The 21,029-nt window shown below is 36.4% G+C and overlaps 1 protein-coding gene across 7 annotated transcripts in view; it reads left to right on the forward strand.

Annotated features, from left to right (window-relative positions):
* Positions 1 to 21,029, forward strand: part of COL14A1 (collagen type XIV alpha 1 chain) — a 105,794-nt gene that overhangs the window by 46,397 nt on the left and 38,368 nt on the right. For 4 of the 7 annotated variants that reach the window (XM_015856188.2, XM_015856186.2, XM_015856182.2 and 1 more), the window contains 15 exons: positions 1,455 to 1,535; positions 2,283 to 2,434; positions 4,342 to 4,471; positions 5,281 to 5,403; positions 6,789 to 6,938; positions 8,228 to 8,344; positions 10,395 to 10,541; positions 11,877 to 11,951; positions 13,149 to 13,288; positions 14,219 to 14,342; positions 15,656 to 15,799; positions 16,832 to 16,996; positions 18,084 to 18,122; positions 18,348 to 18,486; positions 20,607 to 20,749. In XM_015856188.2, coding sequence (XP_015711674.1) covers positions 1,455 to 1,535; positions 2,283 to 2,434; positions 4,342 to 4,471; positions 5,281 to 5,403; positions 6,789 to 6,938; positions 8,228 to 8,344; positions 10,395 to 10,541; positions 11,877 to 11,951; positions 13,149 to 13,288; positions 14,219 to 14,342; positions 15,656 to 15,799; positions 16,832 to 16,996; positions 18,084 to 18,122; positions 18,348 to 18,486; positions 20,607 to 20,749 — 1,869 coding nt within the window. The remainder of the gene's footprint in view (positions 1 to 1,454; positions 1,536 to 2,282; positions 2,435 to 4,341; positions 4,472 to 5,280; positions 5,404 to 6,788; positions 6,939 to 8,227; positions 8,345 to 10,394; positions 10,542 to 11,876; positions 11,952 to 13,148; positions 13,289 to 14,218; positions 14,343 to 15,655; positions 15,800 to 16,831; positions 16,997 to 18,083; positions 18,123 to 18,347; positions 18,487 to 20,606; positions 20,750 to 21,029) is intronic. The other 3 variants (XM_015856185.1, XM_015856187.1, XM_032442894.1) reach the window with 1 other exon arrangement.

Raw genomic sequence — 21,029 nt, forward strand, 5'->3', positions numbered from 1 at the left:
GCTGAAATAAGTGTCCAGAAATTTTACATGGGTATCCTTTGAAATTAATATGGAAGTTAAAAAGATGAAAGTTATAAATCATAAATAGTGTAATTTATAGTTGTAACCAAAATGGTAGCCAGCAGTTTCATTTAGATTGTTGAAGTCTTTGATTCAGTGTCAGTCACATATTTAAGACTCACTCAGCCATATGTTTAAACCCATTGCAATTTAGTAGAGCATTCTTAGCACTGAGCTACTGTAAGTATTAAGTATATAAGTATACTATAAGTATAAATTCTGATTTAGGCCAGAAAGTCAGTTTATGTGCACATATAGATTCATCTTCTGCACTTGATGATAAACCTGATAGAATAATATGAGATAAAGTCATTGCCCTGAAGATTTTCATCTATTTCTGTCCTCTGTCAAGGAACTGACAATGTAGTCATATCTCAAGTCTATTTCTGGAGCAGTGTATGATATGTGGAAATTTGCATTACTCAATTACATGGATTAAAAAACCAGAAGTGTCCTTTCTCTCTATATCAGCTACTGGGAAATATGAAAAACATCTTGCCCTTTGCTGATGGATTTGTTTTTCTCTAAGAAATGAGAATGTTATGACTTTACTGTAAAGGAATGGATTTATTTCTATTTATTTATTTATTTATTTATTTTATTTATTTATTTATGCAAAAGGAGGCTCTTGGAAGGTTATGGAAGAAGCACCTATTCAGTAAATTATTTCTGGCTTACAAAGGGAGTTTTTATGGGGGATGATGTTTGATTTTCTTATTTCTGAAGTATCAGTAAATTTCTGTTGAAGTACAGTTTAGGATACTCATTGACACAACACAAACTGATACAGATCATTTTTGTTCTGTTCAATGAGGAAAAAGTATTTCTTAAATTCATGTGCAGATTCTCCTTTGATGGATAGTGACTTGGTGAAGTAAACAACTATGTTTTTCATGTGTAGATTCAAAAATATTATTGATTCTTATTAATTAAAAGCTTAATCTTCAGTCCTCTGTTAAGAAGTCATTGCCCATCCTAACGATGCTGGCATTGCCTATTGTTACTGAGCATACATTCAGTTTTCATTTGGAAAATAGTGAACACCTTTACAGAGTGTTAGAGCTGTCAGCTCAGTAAATGTGACAGCTCTAACAAATCATGGAAGTGGAGGCCACTACTCTCAGCTAAGACAGATATGTGGGAGACTATACATATAATTGTTTAACTGTATGATTTATAATCATGTCGTATCTCTAGATCTAAGGACTACTCCTGCACATCAATGTGTCTCAAGTAAATGAAATAAATAGTTCCATTGTAATCTTTGAAATTTCAGAAGTGCATGGGATATTTGTAGGTCTCAACACACCTTTTTGTCATCGTAGTTAGGAATACAAGATTAATACTGTGGCTTATCTTGTTGGATTGTTTGTGAGCTGAGTATTGTTTTTCAGTTGCGGGAACTACAGCAATACCTACCACTGTGACTACCACTACTACTACCACTACCACAACTCCTAAGCCCACCATAGCAGGTAAGTGAAATTAATGTAAACAGTTTAAATACTGAAGACAAAGAACTGAGGCCTTCTGCAATGTAGCACACCCAGATCTGGGGGCAGAGAGCTGTGATAGGACTGAGGGGTGGTAACACCAAGTCCTCGTGGTTTCTGTGGCCAGCACGCTGTCATGCAAGATCTTGTTGAGGTGTAGGCTTCAGGTGAGGAACAATACTGGTGAAAGGTGCATGCTGTTGTGCTCCTCCACCATGCTTCTCTGTGTAGCCAGCTTCCTGTACATGCCACATCCACCGGGATAGGATCCAACCTGTTATGCTGTGTATGGTTCCAGAGATGCTACATGGGAACACAGAAACTGAGTCTAATTTGGAAAATCTGACTCTTTTGTCTCTTGTAAGCATGAACATAAACATGAACTTGAATATTTTTCAGAATTTTGTTAATTTTTTTGAGTGTCCTTTGTCTACTTGGGACTTAAAAAACTGAAATTTATAAATGTTCCCTAATATCCTGTCCACAATTAGTTTTTTATTATTATAATGCTCCATAAGCTAAGTAATATAAATAAAGCAAGTGGAATAGTACATAGTATAGCAGCTATTCTGTAGCTATTATTTAATCAGATTGTTCATATATGTGGTTAAGCTCAAGTATGACTGAACTAAATGGGTTTGTCCTAGAATAGATTTAGTGATAATCAGCACAATTTTAAATCTAAAAATAGAATGGATAAAATTCTAATCGAATTACTTTTGGCTTTAGTTTTTCGAACAGGAGTCAGAAATCTTGTTATAGATGATGAAACGACCTCAAGTCTGAGGGTGGTGTGGGACATTTCAGATTACAGTGTTCAGCAATTCAGAGTGACCTATCTCACAGCCACAGGTGACCGTGCCGAGGAAGCGGTAAGAACGGTCTGTATAGCTTTTTTTATGAATGGTTTCATAAACTTGAAAAGATTGCTTAATAATTGCTAAGGCACGATCTCTTCTTGCAAAGCATTCCTGTTGTGGTCAGAAATTATTTGTATTTGGTTTTACTGTGAGATAGAACTTCAGAATTGTAATTCTCATGGCACCTGATACAAACAGTCAAATGCAGAGTTAAACCTAAGAAGGTTAAAAGACTGTCCTGTTCCTGTATATTTTTTAAATGTGTACAAAGTTGGATTCTTTAATTATTTATTTATATGCTTTTTGTTTGTTTTAAATCTTAAGACCATTGTATTGTTTTAATATTCAATGACTATTATTTTAAAACCAAATGATAACTGTAAGAAATGGTAGTTAAGTTCTGGCTATCAGAAGGAATGGTGAATTGACTCAAAACCTCATGATATTAGGTAGGTGTCTTGGCTCTAGTTCCACAAATTATTTAATTTTAAGTACATGCTCAAGTCATATAATCTTTGGTCACAATTCAGTTTCATTTTTTAAATGAATCCCATACGTAAGTACTTTACTTAAAGAATTACTTAAGATCACGGTTAAAATTAAGCACATTTTAAACTGAAAAATTCTCTCATGTGGTTTCAGGCACCTGGGAGGTGCAATATAGATGTGAAAATAATAATAATAGTGGTCATATGTTTAATTACATTTCTTAAACAGAACCCTAAAGTTTTGTGGAATTTGGACATAAATATAGCGTGACAATTCTGTGGTGGATACTTAGTTTTTTTGGCTCTGATTTATGTCTAATTTCCAATTACTCCTCCCTCTCCATAAAAATATTAATAAACTTTTTAATCCTTGATGCAATTGGCTGAAAATCAAGGACAAGAAATGTAATAGGATACTTTTCCCTACAGAAGAGTCAACCCCTAAATTACATGTTCATTCTTGGGTTTGCTGGAAGGATCACATTTTTTTTCTTCCTTCAAGCCAAGAATTTTTCACAAGGTTAAAACCCATCTTGTCCTGCGGAAGATCTTGTTGTGAAACATGAGAATTTTTAATGCTTGCATCCCGTTTTCTAAAAACCTAAAATTTTGGTGGGTCTTTTCTGAACCTTGGGCTGCATGTTTGGAGTATATGTGAATAGGACCTTAACACAGAAGGCTGTGCATGTGTCTTTAGGTGGTTCTCTCCTAATATAATTTCCAATTTTGAAAAACAAATCAAACGTTTATTTGACAAGTCTCAGCACCTGGGTTTAGTAGCTTTATGTCATTCCATGTATCCCTTGCCAAAATTAGAAGTAGTTCAAATGTGTCCTGGAGCATTAGATCTGATAAGAGCTTTCTTCTTTTCTGAGTATCAGCTTCAGAAAATTTAGATGCAGCATCCTCATATAGATCATCTCTCTTTAAAATAACAAAACTCCCGGGGGCTCATTTTCTGCTTTTTCCTCTTGATTTGAAGTGGCTTATTGTAGGTCTGTCAGCTTCTTGCCAAATATGTGAGGTTATTGGCTCAGGGGATAGATTCACACAATGGGCTTGAGATGGTGAGGATCCAAAATAAGAGTTTGAAACTAGGGACAGTTGCTTCCAGTAATATCACTCCAAAGAACAGGTTTGGTACAGGAAATGCTAGGTCGTATTCTCTTCTATTTATTTATTTATTTATTTATTTATCTATCTATCTATTTATTTATTTATTTATTTATCTATTTATTTATTTATCTATTTATTTATTTATTTATTTATTTATTTATTGCTGTGTCCTCTTCATGTGCCAGGCAGCTCCCATTCAGGCTTCTGAATGTCACTAAAATTAAAATGTTAGTGACAAGTACTAACTGAATCTCAGTTCATCTATGGTATAAGAAGTTTTAGGCCCTAATCATTAACCTTGTTTCTGGTACCCTGACTATTCAGATAATGGTGCCTGGGAGACAGAACACTCTTCTGCTTCAGCCTCTGCTACCAGACACGGAATACAAAGTTACAATTACTCCAATCTATGCTGATGGGGAGGGAGTCAGTGTCTCAGCTCCTGGCAAAACATGTAAGCGTGAACTTTCTGCTCTTCTTGAACCAGAATATGTATGAACAAAGGCTCTTTCTTTTGGTCTTTTATCCCTGACTGTAGTGGTATCTTTTAATATAAACATGGCCTTACTTTGCTTGATGAATATGATTTAAGAGCTTTATATTAATCTCAATTAATTGGCTTATAAGCAATCGGCTGCTTCTAATTGGCAGATTGAATTTTAAATATAGTGAATCTTCAGAAAAACTTACTGAGTAGTAAAACTGGTAAATCCTGGACAGAGAGAGCTCACAAAGGACAATCCAGCAAATGTAGAATATAATGTAAATAGTGCCTGCTGGGATTGCATCAAACAAGCTATTGTGTTGTTAATGTGTTAATTTTTGTGTGTGTGTGTGTGTGAGATCATTACATCTGAAAGGTCATTAGAAATTAGAAACAAGAGCAGGATTTATACTTGGAAAACTTCAGTGCAATTATGTTGAAATAGACTGTATAAATGAAAGAGCACTATCTCTGAATTGCCTTACATTAAATAAAAAACCTTGTGAACAAAGTTGGGAATTTATCTGGAAATTCATGGTTTGTTGAATAAAGGTCTTGATTAGTTCTTAGTATAACTTGACATGAGTTTCTGAAGTACACTGACATTAATCTATCAGCAGAATTACAAGGAGGAATTTGATATAAAGCGTTCTTTCTGGCAGATTTGCCCACAGATTTGAGAAAACTGAATATTTCATGAATTTCATGTGCATGTTTGAGTTTTATGCATGGGTTTGTACAAGTTACATTTGTAAAGGCTCGATTTCATTTCCTTTTAGTACCCTTATCTGCTCCTAGAAATTTACGTGTCTCAGACGAATGGTACAACAGATTACGTATTAGCTGGGACGCCCCACCATCACCAACTATGGGTTACAGAATTGTCTACAAATCTATGAACAGTAAGTTTTTAAGCTGTTTTTACTATTGTCATTTGCTTTTGACACTCTAATGCAACATTTCCCCTAGTTTTGTAATAAATCTAATAGCTACAGTTACCTCTTAAAAAAAATTATATTGACTTGATGTCTCAGTTTTTGAGTATGAGAATTTTGTAGTTACAGTGTGATACAGGTCATGGGATGTAATTCTTTTGGGCTCCCTGATCAAAACAGAGCCAGCTTGGAGGAGGTGTCACTGGGTCTTGTTCAGCCAAGATTGTAATATCTTCAAGAATGGAGATTTCAAAACATTTCTAGGCATTTGCTTCAGTTGACTGCTTTCACTTTGAAATTGTTTTTCCTAATATATAATCAACATTTCCCATATGTCAAATTTTAACCATTTCCTCTTGTCTTCTTCCTGTTTGCCTCAGGAAAATGGTACATCTTTGCTTTCCCATCCCATGATGTAATTGTAGGCAGAAGTAAGATTCTCATAAGATTTCCTTCATAGTGTTGATCAAGCCTAACTCCCTCAGTTTGTCTTTTTATGTCATTTTTTCCCGACTCCCATTTACTTCAGAAACTATGTTTCTTCTTTTCCTGTACCTCTCTTCTTCAGTTCTCCTGTCCTCAACTTCCATCCCCTTACAACACAAGCAAAGCTTTCGTTTCTTTGACTTACTTCTGCTGCCCTACTTGTCCCAGATAATCGCCTTTTTATTCATGGATCATTTTGTCTATACTGCATCTGACCACCTGCACATCACAGCTAGACAAGGCACCTATTTTCATTCACAGTTCTTTAGAAAAATGTCCTCTATTGATAGCAAACAAAACTGTGACTATTAAGGGACTATAACAATATCTAAAGGCAATACTTGTGTCTGGCTTCTGAAGTCTATCAAGAACATCTTGGAGAGGTGAGAAAGAAGCTGTTTGCGCTTCTGATTTGGTATAGTTTTATTCTTTTCTATTTTCATTATCATTTTTGCACAGTGCTAAATGATGCTGTTGTGTTAAGAACCCCTTAGGGACTGTTCTGGCTGGTGTCTGCTGTCCCCCGTTGCTCCTGGCACACCATCAAACTGAGGAGATCTTTGGCACTCTATTTAGGGCAGTAGTAAGTCATTGAAGCAGAACAAAAGAGTTTTTACAGATGCCAATGTCTAGCCCTGCCATAATGAATCCCACTGCTGAATTTCCCAAGTGTGTTGTCCATACAAGAACTGTACACTGTTCTGAGCAGTGTCTTTGTCTTTGTGCATGGTAAAAACAAACAAAAAAACAGTAACTTTAGGGCTGCATGTAATTTTGGATGGGTCTTAAGATTTGTTTTTACTGCCTGTTAATTGAGTGGGTGAACAACTGATTTTCTAATTTCTTTCTTTTTTCTTTTTTTGCAGTCCCTGGTCCTGCATTGGAGACCTTTGTAGGAGATGATATTAATACCATTCTCATTCTAAATCTCTTCAGTGGAACAGAATACAGTGTGAAAGTATTTGCTTCGTACTCAACAGGCTTCAGTGATGCCCTAACAGGCGTAGCCAAAACCTGTAAGAATGATTTCATGCTATTCAGGTCTCTGCAGACTGTTTTTCACTATAAATATAGCTTTGTGCAGCCCCTTGAGTAAATTTTCACATGGAAGTCTTTTCCAGTTGTGTGAAAATTGTTTTCTTGAAATTGAAGTCTCTTTTCTTATCAAAACATATAATGCTTTATAACCTACTGGACATTAGCAAAGCTGGAGTCTTAAACAGATGCTATTATTTATCAGCCAAATATTTTCCAAGTACTATATGCAAATCTCTTTAATGAAAAGTATGGTTACTCTTTTTTTTTTTTTTTTATCTTCCTGTAACTCCCTATATAGAGTCTGAATTAGTATATATATCTAAACCTCAAGTTAAAATATTTTTTTTTTGGCAGATGTACTGCTTTTATAATGATGTTTCATACTGATTTGTAGCTACTGATTTTTTAGCAATGTTTATTATTTAATCTTAGCTCCAAACCTCTGATCTAAAAATGCACTTTTTTCCAATTTCTTTTTTGAGTTTTGTTGTCATTTTTGTAAGAAGCTCTTATAAAAAAAAGTGTTATTGGATCCCTTTATTGGAATGCTTTCATCATTGATAAATCAAATTAATGCATTATAAAAAGAGAAATAAAAGCCCATTATTATCATTATAAAATACAACAGTCAAGCCCCATACACAGTGGCTTATATTTAGGGAACGTGAGCCCTCTGCAGCTGTGTTGCAGCTCCCTGAAAACAGAGGTCTGCTGGAGGTTGTTGCAAAGGGTGCTGCTACAAGCAACAAGATGTTCAAAGAGATGCCAGGAATATTTGGGGATTCTGTCAAGAAACCGTCACATCTGGGAGCTGTCTGTATGTTGCCATTCTCTGTGCAGCCCCTCCCAGAGTGAGCACTGGGGCTTCAGCACCTGATGAGATGCAGTGGGTTCCAGGAGCCACATTGGAAAAGGAGTAGATGGAGAGTAAGAAAGGCAACACACTAACCTCCTATGCACGAGGCTAACAGCAAGGGCCGCTCATATTCCTTGCAGATTGAATAATAGGAAAAGTTCTTCTCTGAAAGAGTGGTAATGCCTTGGAACAGGCTGCCCAGGAAGGTCACCATCCCTGGAGCTGTTCAAGAACCATGGAAATGTGGCACTGAGGGAAATGTTTAGTGGGAATGGTGGGATTGGGTTGGTGGTTGGACTGGATGATCTTAGAGATCTTTTCCAATCTTAACAATTCTGTGATTCTCTTTTACTATAATTCTTTTGTTGTTTTATCTTGTATGTAAATCTCAATTTTTTATTTAATTTTCAGTGTACTTGGGTGTGACGAATTTGGATACATATCAAGTCCGAATGACTAGTCTCTGTACTCAGTGGCAGCTTCACAGACATGCTACTGCATACAGAGTAGTTATAGAATCACTTGTGGGTAAGTTACTAAATGGTTAGATATGAATTTACAGCCTAAACCAGAGATATGAATTGCATGATTTAAGAAATTGTATGTGGTTAGAATTGTAGACTGGCTCCTGAAAGACTGGAAATGATGAGCAGATGAAAGAATTGTTTACACATTGAAAGTTTCAGGAGTAGGAGTAGCATTCCTATACTTTTATATCAAATAGATTTAAACTTGTCCTTTTGTCGCTTGGAATTTTTTACTTGTCGGTAGAAGAAAGATGATTATGTGAGATGCTCATGGTTGTGGGGGACAAAAGATGGGTAAAAGATGAACAGAATACATTTAAGATTGTAAATTAACCCATCAGTGATCACAGTGTTTAGGGGAGAAGAGTAAAGTAGGGGATAGCTCTCAATGAATCCCCACAACCACAGAACATCCTGAGTTGGACAGGACCTGTAAAAGGATCACCCAGTCCAGCTTCACACAGGAACTCCCAAAATTCAAACCTGATGTCTGAGAGCATTGTTCAAATGCTTCTTGGGTTCCAGCAGGCTTGCTGCCATGGCTGCTGCACTTGAGGAGCCTGTTCCAGTGCCCAGCCACTAAGGACCCTGCTCATTGTCAGAACGGCATCCAGTTTTGTCTGTTCTCATTGAGCTGATTGTTAATTATACCTCATAGTAATGTTACTCATCTAACATGAGTTAGATAAGCATGAGATATTTTTATGTAGCAACATGTGGTTGATGCTTTTAGCACAGATTATATAGACAGTGATGTCTTTTCTTTTACACTGTGATTCTCAGGTGTAGCCAGAAGTGATTTTAGGAAGTCACATTTTGTGCAGTTATTCTCTTATCCCCAGTATATATCTTTGGAGTGGTGACAAATTAGAAGTTTGGATAACTTGAGAGAAGTGTAGTTAATAACATTTAAATACGTATATCTAAGGTATCATGAAAAGTAATACTAATTTGATGATAAAAAATTAATGACTTTCTGTGTTATGGCAAGTGATATGGTAATTCTGAAGGCCTGAAATACAGATAAGCTGTTCAGAAAGCAGCAGTCTTAGCTGCTAAAAGACAACAGATTTTGTAGGTAGCCAGTACTCTGCATTTTTGATACCTTGTTCTTACAGAATTCCCAGAATTTTTTCATCTGAGGCAACAGAGCTTAAGTTTGAGCAGAATGAGCTGAAGTGTGAACAAGAGCTTTGTACTGACATTTATCATTTAGAGTTTTTGGTAGTCACGTAGGGTATTTGACTTATTTAGGCAGTCATAATTTATTTTCATACTAACCTAATACTTCCTGACAAGCATCAGATGTTTTTATTTTTTTTTTTACATGGCAGTGAATGGTTGGCATTTTATGTTTATACTCTGTAGAATGTGAGATCAGTTGCTTATATTTTACTGTAATTCCTTCTGGTACAAATTACAAATTTTGCTGACAACTTGTTATTATTAAAAATTATGCCATGTGCTATTTCCAATACCCAGGTTTTGGTTTTTTTTGCATTGTGAGCTTGCTCTCCAGCTCAGAATTTAACAGGCTTTATCTGAAAATCCTATAAAACTCTATTTCTTAACCATCATTTACAGTGGTTATTGATGGAAACTGGAGTACAATGCGTACTTCAGCCTCTCTTGCAATTACTAAACACATTATATAGACTCTGAGAACCAGAAGCATAGACAAAGGATGCCATGGAATTGCATAATGCAACAATTCCTCATTAGACTGATAATTTAGGACCAGATCCAAAGCCCATTGATAACAGTGTTAGTTTTTTGTTAACTTCAATGAAAGGGGCAAAATTCATCTCTTTTTCTGTAGACGTCTGACATATAATTCAGCTGCTAATGTATACAAAGGATGTATCAAGAATTGTCCCCCATAGGTGACTGCAGGGAGGTGAATCTAAAGAAATAAAGCATCATGTGCTTTACAAGCTTTTTTTTGTCAACGTTGTTGGCTGTCAGGTTCCATTCTAATTTCAGACTTATGTTATTCAGTAAAACCTCAATGGAAATTATGTTTTAATGATTTCTTTTTTTTTTTATTCCAGATGGGAAAAAGCAAGAGGTAAATCTTGGTGGAGGGACACCCAGACATTGCTTCTTTGAACTAATGCCTGGAACTGAATATAAAATCAGCGTCCATGCACAGCTTCAAGAGATAGAGGGCCCTGCTGTAAGCATCATGGAGACAACGTGTGAGTAAAGCAGATATGAGTTCAGCCAGCAGCAGTATTGCTTGTTTCTTCTACTTTTTTGTTTGACTGCTTACATATGTGCTATTCCTATGTAGTTTCCTTTAGCTTTTCACTGTAATTCCTTTACACTTTTTGTACTGTAATGCTAAATACCACAGCACTGTTACCCTTCTCTCATAGTTAATAACATTGTTGTCCTCTACCAGTCTACCTGCCCGTACTTTGGGTTCTTGTACAGCACAGACTTGCGCAGGTACATGAGTAATGCATTTTGTATGCTCTGCAATTCAGGAAAGTTAGTAGGATAAATTGAGAAGAGGACACTTTGGCCTGTATGTCAGTTTCTCATGCAAACAAATTGCTGTATCATATCAGAAAAATACACTGTGTCAAGATGATGATATCTACGTCTGGTGCTGTGAGCACTGCAGTGTGACTTGTGTCACAAATGGAGGCTCCTAACCTGAGTCCATAAAGGTCCTGAAATTAGTTTCTTTGCACATGTTTCGGGGTCTTGGTCCTTTCTCCTGTTGAAACCAATGGAAAAACATCAATTTCAGTGGGAACAAACATCTGTCTGGACATGGGGCTTGTGATGAGTCCTGTTTACACTAAGCATTCCCATGGATAGATGTCTTTTTTGAAGTTGTATTTAACTCTATTTGCTGCCCATTAAACATCACATAACTTACAGCAAACACTAAACTGTCTTCCTTGCAGTTATAATGTTTTTATGTCCTCTGTTGTTTCTTACAGTAATCACATTGACAACAGTTGCAAAAAAAGAAAAAGAAAACACTATTGAACCAAGGTGGAAACTGCCTCAGTTACCAGTGTCAAAACACGTGGTTGTTATCTCTAAGAATTCAGCCAAAACTATATCAAAGTGCTAAATGGAGCTCTTGCATGCAGCAAGACTTTCAGCCATTGGTCATGTGGAAATGTACTTTCTGTGGTTAAGGGCTAGATGTTATCAGAAAAGAAAAGAACACTGATGTTTTACAAAATGAATTAAGGATGTCAATGATGGGGGCTACAACATGCTCTACTATACTGGGGAACAGGGAAATGAACAGCTCCTGTGCTATTTCAGCAGCCCTTTGCCATTCACAATGAAGTGCACCCACTAACTGCTTTCTAATAGTACAGTCCTTTTTTAGGTGACCAGCAGAGGAAGACACACTCATCTATCTTTCTGCCCAACTGCATTACTAGTTGGTTAAAGATAATGAATTTGGAATGTGGAAATGGGTAGAAAATGCTATGTTTAATGTAGGTAAAATAAGTTGGGCTTCCCTTTGAAGCATTTTTACATTCCTTTCTTTTATTCTTCAGTACAACTTCCAACTCAGCCACCAACTTTTCCTTCAACACCACCACCACCACCTACAATCCCTCCTGCAAAAGAAGGTAAGTGCTGCATGTGTAGATTTATAATAATTTCAAGATGTTTCATGATTTTTTGCTTCTGACGATATTTTAGACCTGTGGAGATCACATGTCAAAATGCATTTGCTACGACTACACTGTTAAGGCAGCTGGCTTAAATTTAATGAGCCAAGAATCTGACATCATTATTGTATTGTTGAAATCTGCAGAAAGGAGGGTTAGCATCTGTGAGATTTTCTTTTTCCAGAACTCTTAAACCATAGATATTTTGCCACTGGAGCAGATATCCTAGGGATAATTAAACTTCTAAAACAGCACGATTTGAAAAAAATAAGTCTGCTTCAGTTAATGACAAAATTGTTGGCCATGTTCAGGTTCTTTAAATGCAGGCTTCCTTTTGTTTATCAATTGAGCATGTAGGGTCTTGTACAGAGTCGTGAGTACCTCTGTGAGGGACATTGTTACTGTTGGAAACCGAGGACCAAAACTGTTTACAGCAATTGAGAATTTAATACCTAGGTACAGGAAAAAAAGCATTCTATTCTTTATTTTTTATTATTAAAGGCATAGCTAGCAGAAAACTAAACAGATATATATATCTTTCTGTCCCACTCTCTGGATTTAGAAGACCAATTATTTCAAGGTGAAATACTTTTAAAAACTAGCCTTGCTATATTCTGACTCTGAGCAATAGAATTGGGTTCTGTTGTGCTCCGAAGCTTCCCAGTTCCTGTGAAAAACTGCACAACTCTTGTGGGTATGTGTAAAGCCCTGCTTGCTAGTTTGCACAAGAACATGGTAAAATAAGATGATCTGGGGAAACTTGTGCTGCTCCTAAATACTGCAGTTAAGGGGAGGAGCTGAGGTGTGGATTCCACAGAGAACCTCTACAGTGGAATACAGTCTTGCTATGTCATGCAAAGTGCATGTGTGACTTTATTTAACAGCCTAAATAAAAATCAAAGTGGCTACCTAGATTTAAATAACTGTTATGGCCTTAAAGTGTCTTCTGTCAGTGTTGCTCATTCCCCCCTTGCAGAGCTCATCTGATTCTCTACTTCCACTGAAATGAATACCAGTAGGTCACTTTACTAAAGCATTATTAACATTTAGAACAGACTTTTCATGACAGTTTTGTTTTCTATGGTGATTTATGAGAATTTCTGAGGAGTTGCTTTAATTCTGGAACACTTGCTGTTTTGTTTTTTTTTTTAACAGTATGCAAAGCAGCCAAAGCTGACCTGGTGTTCCTCGTGGATGGGTCATGGAGTATTGGAGATGACAATTTCAATAAGATAATAAGCTTTCTGTACAGTACAGTTGGAGCTTTGGATAAGATTGGCCCTGATGGAACACAGGTAATCAACATTTGGGTACAGAGGGGAAATCAGAAGTGAAATGAATCAAAATGTTATTGACATTATTTTACAGTTATGTAGAATATCTAATCTGCTTATGGTTGCAATTATTCAATTATCTTATTTTACACACATCTTATGGTAAAATTCATGGTATTCATTTTGAAAGCTTGAAGTATTACATCAGTCACCTCTGTACCAGTCTGATGAGATTTGTTAATGTTACTGCATAAGTATTCACTCTGGTCTTCATATCTAAATAAGCTAGAAGTTGTGTTGATAAGGAAAATGAAAGTTCCATTTAATTCATTTATTGCTCATGGTGCTTCCAAATCTGACATGCATGCTTAGTTTAAGGATGAGAGTAGCTCCTTTCACCTCAGGATCATTTAGCAAATATGAAGTTTAATATGTTTTGTATGTTGTAGGTAATCTACATTTTTTACACAGTCGTGACTCAAGAAATGGCATATTATGAACATATTTTTGCACATTCCTATTTCTTGCTTCAGTGTTGCTGCCCAGCTGTAAGTTGCTTTTGTGCAGCTGTTCATTCATAGAGACTGAATAAAGTCCTTGCAGTTCCATGTGCAAGTAACTGTGCACATGTGAGTAACTGTACATGTGTGAGTGTCTGTAAGTAGGATTTTACTTTTCGGCTGGATCGAGAGTACTTTTGCCAAAGTGGGTATTACTTTTCTCATTCTATTTGCTGGAAAATGAAACCAGAAAGTATTAAGTGGTTGCCAAAACTTTGGAGAGTAAAATTAAACTTTATTTCTTGAACGCTTTTTAAAAGAAGAAAGTTCTGGCTTCAGTTGGAGCAAAATTACAAGATAAATCCTTGTTTTAAATGCTCTAATTCACTTGCTTTTTGCTTATACACACTGGATAGTGCTCTAATAATAAACACATCTTCTGTATTCACAGGTGGCAATAATTCAATTCAGTGATGATCCCAGGACAGAATTTAAATTGAATGCATACAAAACAAAAGAGACTCTTCTTGAGGCTATTCAGCAAATAGCCTACAAAGGAGGAAATACAAAAACAGGTGAGAAAGGTCATGATTATGATGCAGATTTTGTCCCCACTTCTCTCTGTAAAGCATTTAGCCTCAATAAGTGTGGTGAGGCACTATAACAGGTTGCCCAGATAGGTGGTCTATATCCTGTCCATGGAAGGCATTCAAGGTAAGGCTGGATGGGGCTCCAAGAAATCTTATCTGGCTGTGGTGTTCTTGCTCATTGCAGGGGAGCTGGACTAGATGACCTTTGAGGGTCCCTTCTGATTCAAAAGATTCCAGGATTCTGTTTTATTTTCCATTTGCTAAGTGGTTTAAGATATCTATGTACAAGCAGTGAGAATGTGGAATCTCCACACTGGAGATGAGTTGGGCTTTGAATTTAAATAGTTTACAGTTTACACCCTTCACTTTCTGCCACTGAGTATGCACCCTTCTGCCCAACAGTGAGATAAACAGTCAGGGAGGGAGAGAGGAGAAGAAAGTCAAGCAGAAGTAAATGGGTCTTGAGATTGTAGAAGGTGAAATTGACTTAGCAAGTGGAAGAAGTGTGAGGAGGGAGAAGGTGGGAGGGAGCCTGCAGAAAATACTGGGAAATAGTGGGCAAAGTGGAGGGTCTTCCTGGTTATAAGCCAGTACAGTTAAGCCACAGTGGTATAGTTAAGACAGCTGGAAGAACAGGTTAGTTAAGTGAATGCAGTTACATTTTAATTATTTCATTCCCATCTCTGTGATGGGAAGAAATTAAAGATGAGTACTGGAAGGGTTAAAGTTTAAGTTGGAAACCGTATGTTTTATTATTCTCAGACTGCACAGAAATTTCTTGCAGCTGTTGCATTGCATCAAATTTCAGTAGTATCAAAATGACACGTTTTCAGTTTACTCAAGAAAATGCTGCCATGGTACTTTCAGTTGTTACCTGGATGTTCTCCTACAAATCAGAAAGGGAATTTACTGTTACCTCTAGCCTGCACCAAATACCCTTTTTCAAAGATATTCTTCAACTTCACCTTCTGGACTGAAGAAACTGATGACTGAAGCTGTCAAGTTTCAAAACTTGTGGTCAGAATTAAACTTCTAAATCTCTATTGTACTACCAACAGAATGCACTATTTTACAGACTGCCAAGGATCCGACAACTACTGAAATCTATTTACAGTAAAGTCTTCAGCTTACTTCAGTCTCATGGTGATTATTCAGATCTCTAAACATACATCTGGGCAGGCATTTTTGAGACAGAGCATATGGAAATTTCTCCTTTCTTTGATATCTAACATATGATATGAAAAGCCATTGGATTTATGTCACAGAGAAAGTATATTGACCATTGTTTTCTATTTCAGGCAAAGCTATTAAACATGCAAGAGAAGTCTTGTTTACTGGAGAGGCAGGCATGAGAAAGGGCATTCCAAAGGTCTTGGTTGTCATTACTGATGGGCGATCACAGGATGATGTGAACAAAGTCTCCAGAGAAATGCAACTAGATGGTAAAATGTGTAGTTCTAAGAACTATTCATATTTTCCTTTTTCTTTTTTCATTAATTATAATTATTTTTATTTATTTAGAATTATTTTGTTCCAGAATATTTTCCAACTTTAAATAAAACAGCAAACGTAGCAGTTAATGGAATTGCTCCCATGGCAAAGAATTTAGAGGGCATGATAGTATGAATCTGTTCTATTGTATATGAAATGTAGTCTTATGGTTACCAGCAAAATGAACTGTTTTATTTTGTATCCAAGCTGTCCTTTGAAGTTCTCCAATATGTTCTTTTGCTGATTCTGATCTGCTCTCATCTTACAATCATTGTGTTGATTGTTTTTTTTAACACCAGTTTTAAATAAAGAGACACACAATGTTATGAGACTAGAGGTCAGGACAGGGTTGGGTATGTGGAAATGACTGAGGTTTGTATCAAAATCCTAAGGACACCAAATGTCATACAGAACGAAGATGAAGGACAGAAGGTAGAGGCTATAATCATTTTGATGTGAGGAGGTCTAAGAAGGAATTAAATCCGTGCTTTGTAATCAGTCTTTAGACTTTGGCAGCTATGAAGATTCCAGTGGATATTACTGATTCCTTGGACTACTAAGTCCAAGTAGTCACTTGAACTTAATTGTCTGCTTGCATCATTCTTAGATGGTGAATTCAGTGCCTTTTTAAGTAACACATTACAAAGTAGTAGGGCATGGATACATTGTTTTAAACAGCAAAAAAGAATTCAAACATAGGACAAAACTTTAAACAGTTGTCTAGTTTTTATGCCTTCAAAAGAACACTTAAGTATTAAGCTTTAATTAACTCATGAAGCATAAATAGCCAAAAGAAATATTTCAGAGAATGTATCACCTTTCTTTTTGGTCACGTGTGAACTGTCTTGTGTGATAGAACAGTAGTAAGATTTCCACTACTGTATTTAATCAGGAAAGGAGCCAGTGCAAATCTAGCTGTGATCATATTTCGTTTCCGTTCTTTAAATGAATAACTCACAAGAATGTTCTTTTTTGTTTTACAGGTTTCAGCTTTTTTGCTATTGGAGTTGCTGATGCTGATTACTCAGAGTTAGTTAATATTGGCAGCAAGCCCAGTGAAAGACATGTCTTCTTTGTGGATGACTTTGATGCCTTTACGAAGATTGAAGATGAGCTGATCACTTTTGTTTGTGAAACTGCATCAGCAAGTTAGCCATTTCACTTACACTTATTTCTAAAATGTGTGCTAAATGCTATGGGGTTTTTGGTAACTGTTTCCTTTCCTAATGGTTAAGGGTCGATAGTTTACATGGCACTGGGTGTGTGCCCCCACTATGTTTTCTGATACGTATACCAGGACGTAGGCAGCATATAGCTGATATGAATAATTTATGGCTCTAAAGAGTATGGGAAGCAGGCACTGAACTGCTGAATGCAAAAATGTTGCTTACAACCCTTCAGTTTTGTTTTGTTTTGTTTTGTTTTTTGTTGTTGTTATTGTTGTTGTTGTTTTTTTACCAGTATCTACTTTCAGTGTTAGAGAGAATTTAGGATGCTGAGAATATTCAGCAGTATTTGTCCGTTGTGCTTGTATTCCAAAAGCTATCTCCAAATGCAAGTGCTTGGGGTACCATATTTGTAGACTTACTGATTTCCTAGGGCACCTTTCCTTCAATAAGTCTTCCCTTCAATAAGTGAGATTAAAAACAAACAAACAAACAACAAAAAAACAACCATTAAAACCAAAACAAAACAGATTCACAGTTATTAAATCTGTGTGCACATTGTGCACATATCTTAAGGACTGTATAGAGTACTGGTCTTTCCCATGAAGGCTGTGTGTGGAGTTTTAAAAGGTACATAGAAAGCCTGCTAAAGTAATTGAACTTGAGGTAGTCTTAGGTTGAAGGGCACAGATAGAGAACTGGGGACACTTGGTTAAAGCATAATGTAGGACATGCTGTTTTACACAGCAGGCAGTGAGTTTTTGCCACAATAGGTTTTGAAGTCAGGTTGCTAGAAGGATCGAACAAATTAATGGACAACAGTTGTATAAAGGGCTCTCATCTGGAACGTTCAGAGGTGTGCACTTTGACATCTTTAGTACAGCCATTGTGGACCCTGAGGAGCAAACTGAATGAGTGGGAAGTGGCCAGACTTGCATGTCTTTCCTAGATATTGTCTCCTTTTGCTACTTTTGAAGATAGAGTACATAGAGTGGACCATTGTTCTGACCTGGTGGGACCACATTTGTATCCTTAAATGTATCCTTTTTTTTTTTGTTGTATTTTTCAGCTTGTCCGCTGGTATTTAAAGATGGTGACAACTTTGCAGGTAAGCTATTTTTGTGTTTGCTTTTTGTTCCAGATTTATGAACTTTTTTTCATTGCCTACTTTTCACAGTATAAACAATTAAGTAACCTTTATGTTAACAGCTGTTTTACAGATGGTGATTGCAGCTCATTGATGCAACCAGCTTTGTCATTTTTTTCTATCCTGCAACGTGGCATTAATTTAATTTAAATTAAAAAAATATATATATGTATTGGTGTCTTCCAGGTTTTAAAATGATGGAAATGTTTGGCTTGGTTGAAAAGGAGTTTTCTGCCATTGATGGTGTTTCAATGGAACCTGGTACTTTTAATGTTTACCCATGTTACAGACTGCACAAGGATGCCCTGGTGTCCCAGCCTACAAAGTATGTATTAATATAAAAATATTTTAAAAACACATGAAGTTAACTGTCCACTGCAGGTATTTATTCATTTCAAGGGTTGCTGTTTTTATGTCAGATGAGCAGAGATGCTAGTTCATGTCTACATCATGGTGATTAATACAGCATTTGGTGTCCAGAGTCCTCAACCGGTTTCCTTCAAAAATAACAGCTGTAGGAAAAGGTAGATAAACTCAGTGGCTATTTGGGGTTTCCCATATGAACCAGTTTCAGGTATGTACAAGTTTGGCATGTAGCAATTTCATGCAGGCATATATCAGTAGTGCTTCGTGAAAGGTTGAAGTCTCACAGAATACAGAATGGCTTACTTTTAGGAAAGGTGTTTGAAATTATTGTTAATCTAGTATGGTTTATCTTCCTACTCTTTGCCTGAAGTGAGCTTCTTTCAAGTGTGAGAGTGGGAAGCTGCTTTAGGTGCCTTTCTGATTCAGCCTATGTATGTATTAAATGCAGAGAAAAATTATCCTCCTTCTGCTAAAATGAGTCTTTCTAAACACTTTACCACACCTTCCTGGGAGTCAGGGTGTAGTTCAGTATCAATGACTGCTTCTAGCAGAGTTGTGGAAGAGACTGTGAAGAAACCTCCCATAGAAATTACCTTTGTTCCTCAGACAGGAAGTCGTGGGAAAATCTTCATTTCTTTACTCAACAGTGTGTATGTTATTTGATTCGTTCGTGTCCAGTTCCCTAGTTTGTATTACACGGCACCAGACAACAGCAATGGCTTTACTGTATTAAACACGAGAAGAGTTAACAGAACAGATTCTTAGCTGAGACAAACTAGAAAGAATAACATCGTGAAATGGTTTATAAATGTTTTAGTAAAGTTTTCTTATTCTTGTTGTGTGCTTACCCTGTTGTGTCCCAGTTGGAGCCATCCTTCTTGGGGCAGTGTCACATTCTACTTGTTTAGTTTCCTTCTGGGTGTGCTGTGTAGAAATTAGAACTGCTCACTTCTTTTTCCTTTCCTGCTTCTTTCTGATTGGATCTACTGCGTTTTTGTGCTCTTCTCTGGCTGCCACCCCAGCCCAACCCAGCCCAGTGTTACTACTTTAGGCTTTCAGTCTCTTTGTGGTTAAGGGAATACCTTTCTCTTGATGGTGTACAGGTATGTCTGAATAATACTACTTTTATTTTCTCATCTCATATGTGCACTGAGTATCGTTAATGCTGTTCTCTTTTTTAATTTCTCTATCCCCAAACCTTGTGTTTCACCCATCTGTTTATTGAATTTTCTTTTGTTGCTTCTTTTATAATGGATGTACTTTAAGGCTTTGTTCTTACACCTATTAAATACTTCCTCTCTTTTCTCTCTGAAGAAAACATTAATTGTATGTCATGTTTATGATATATATTAAAAGGGTCAGAAAAACTTTAGATGAAAAGGATCATATTTTGGTAAATGAAATTGATTAAATGAATCTACCAGGCTTCTTTCAGTTCCCTTTAGCATGAATTAAACCATCAAGAAACTCAGTCATTCTAAAACCTTTTAACACAATTAATTTCAGGTTTACTTCAATCTTACATCTGGTTTGATCTTCAAATTTATTAAAAACAAAAACAAAAACAAAACAAAACAAAACAAAACAAAACAATTAATTAATTGCATCTTTGTAAATTTCAAAGGAAAAGATAAATAATCCATTTTACATAAGCATTCTTTTGATTTAGGACCTGAGGAAATGTTCGCAAGTTGCGCCAGGGTAGACTTAGATTAGACATAAGGCAAAACCTTTTCTCTCAAAGAGTTGTCAGGCACTGGAATGGCTGCCCAGGGCGGTGGCAGAGTCACCGTCCCTGGCAGTGTTGAAGAGGTGTCTGAGTGAGGAGCTATGAGATATGTGTTAGTGGCTTGTGGTGGCAATAGTGATGGGAGGATGGTTGGATTAGATGATCTTGTAGGTCCTCCCCAACCTTGTGATTCTGTGATTCTATGATAGTTATCTTGTTGAACAGATTTTGGATATGCTTACTCATATTGTTACTATTACTATTCATACTAAATATATTGTGAACACTTCATATGTAAATCACAAGATTTAATGTTTGTTTTGGTTTTAAAAGTGTTGTTTATTTTACAGATATCTACATCCTGAAGGTCTTCCTTCAGATTACACCATTACTTTTCTCTTTCGAATACTTCCCGATACACCTCAGGAACCATTTGCACTTTGGGAGATTTTAAATGAACAATATGAACCGCTGGTTGGAGTTATTTTAGATAGTATGTATTCTGTATCATGTCTGAGATTTATTCCTTAACTGTATGAATGGTTAATTCTTTTTCTAGGTTCATTACTGACAATATTTTAATCTTCTGCTAGAACAGCTGCCTTAATATCTGAAGGTTGTGGTTTCTGGTGGATGTATTATAGACTGAGTGTAACTGAGCCTAATTTGGAGTTGGGAGTAAAATCTTGAGTACACTGGTGTAAACTGGGAGCAATGACTCCCAGTTATAAACTTTGTCATATTTCTACATAAAATAATGACTTTTGCACTAG

This window comes from Coturnix japonica, chromosome 2, assembly GCF_001577835.2.
Source record: "Coturnix japonica isolate 7356 chromosome 2, Coturnix japonica 2.1, whole genome shotgun sequence".
NCBI classification, from domain to species: Eukaryota; Metazoa; Chordata; class Aves; order Galliformes; family Phasianidae; genus Coturnix; species Coturnix japonica.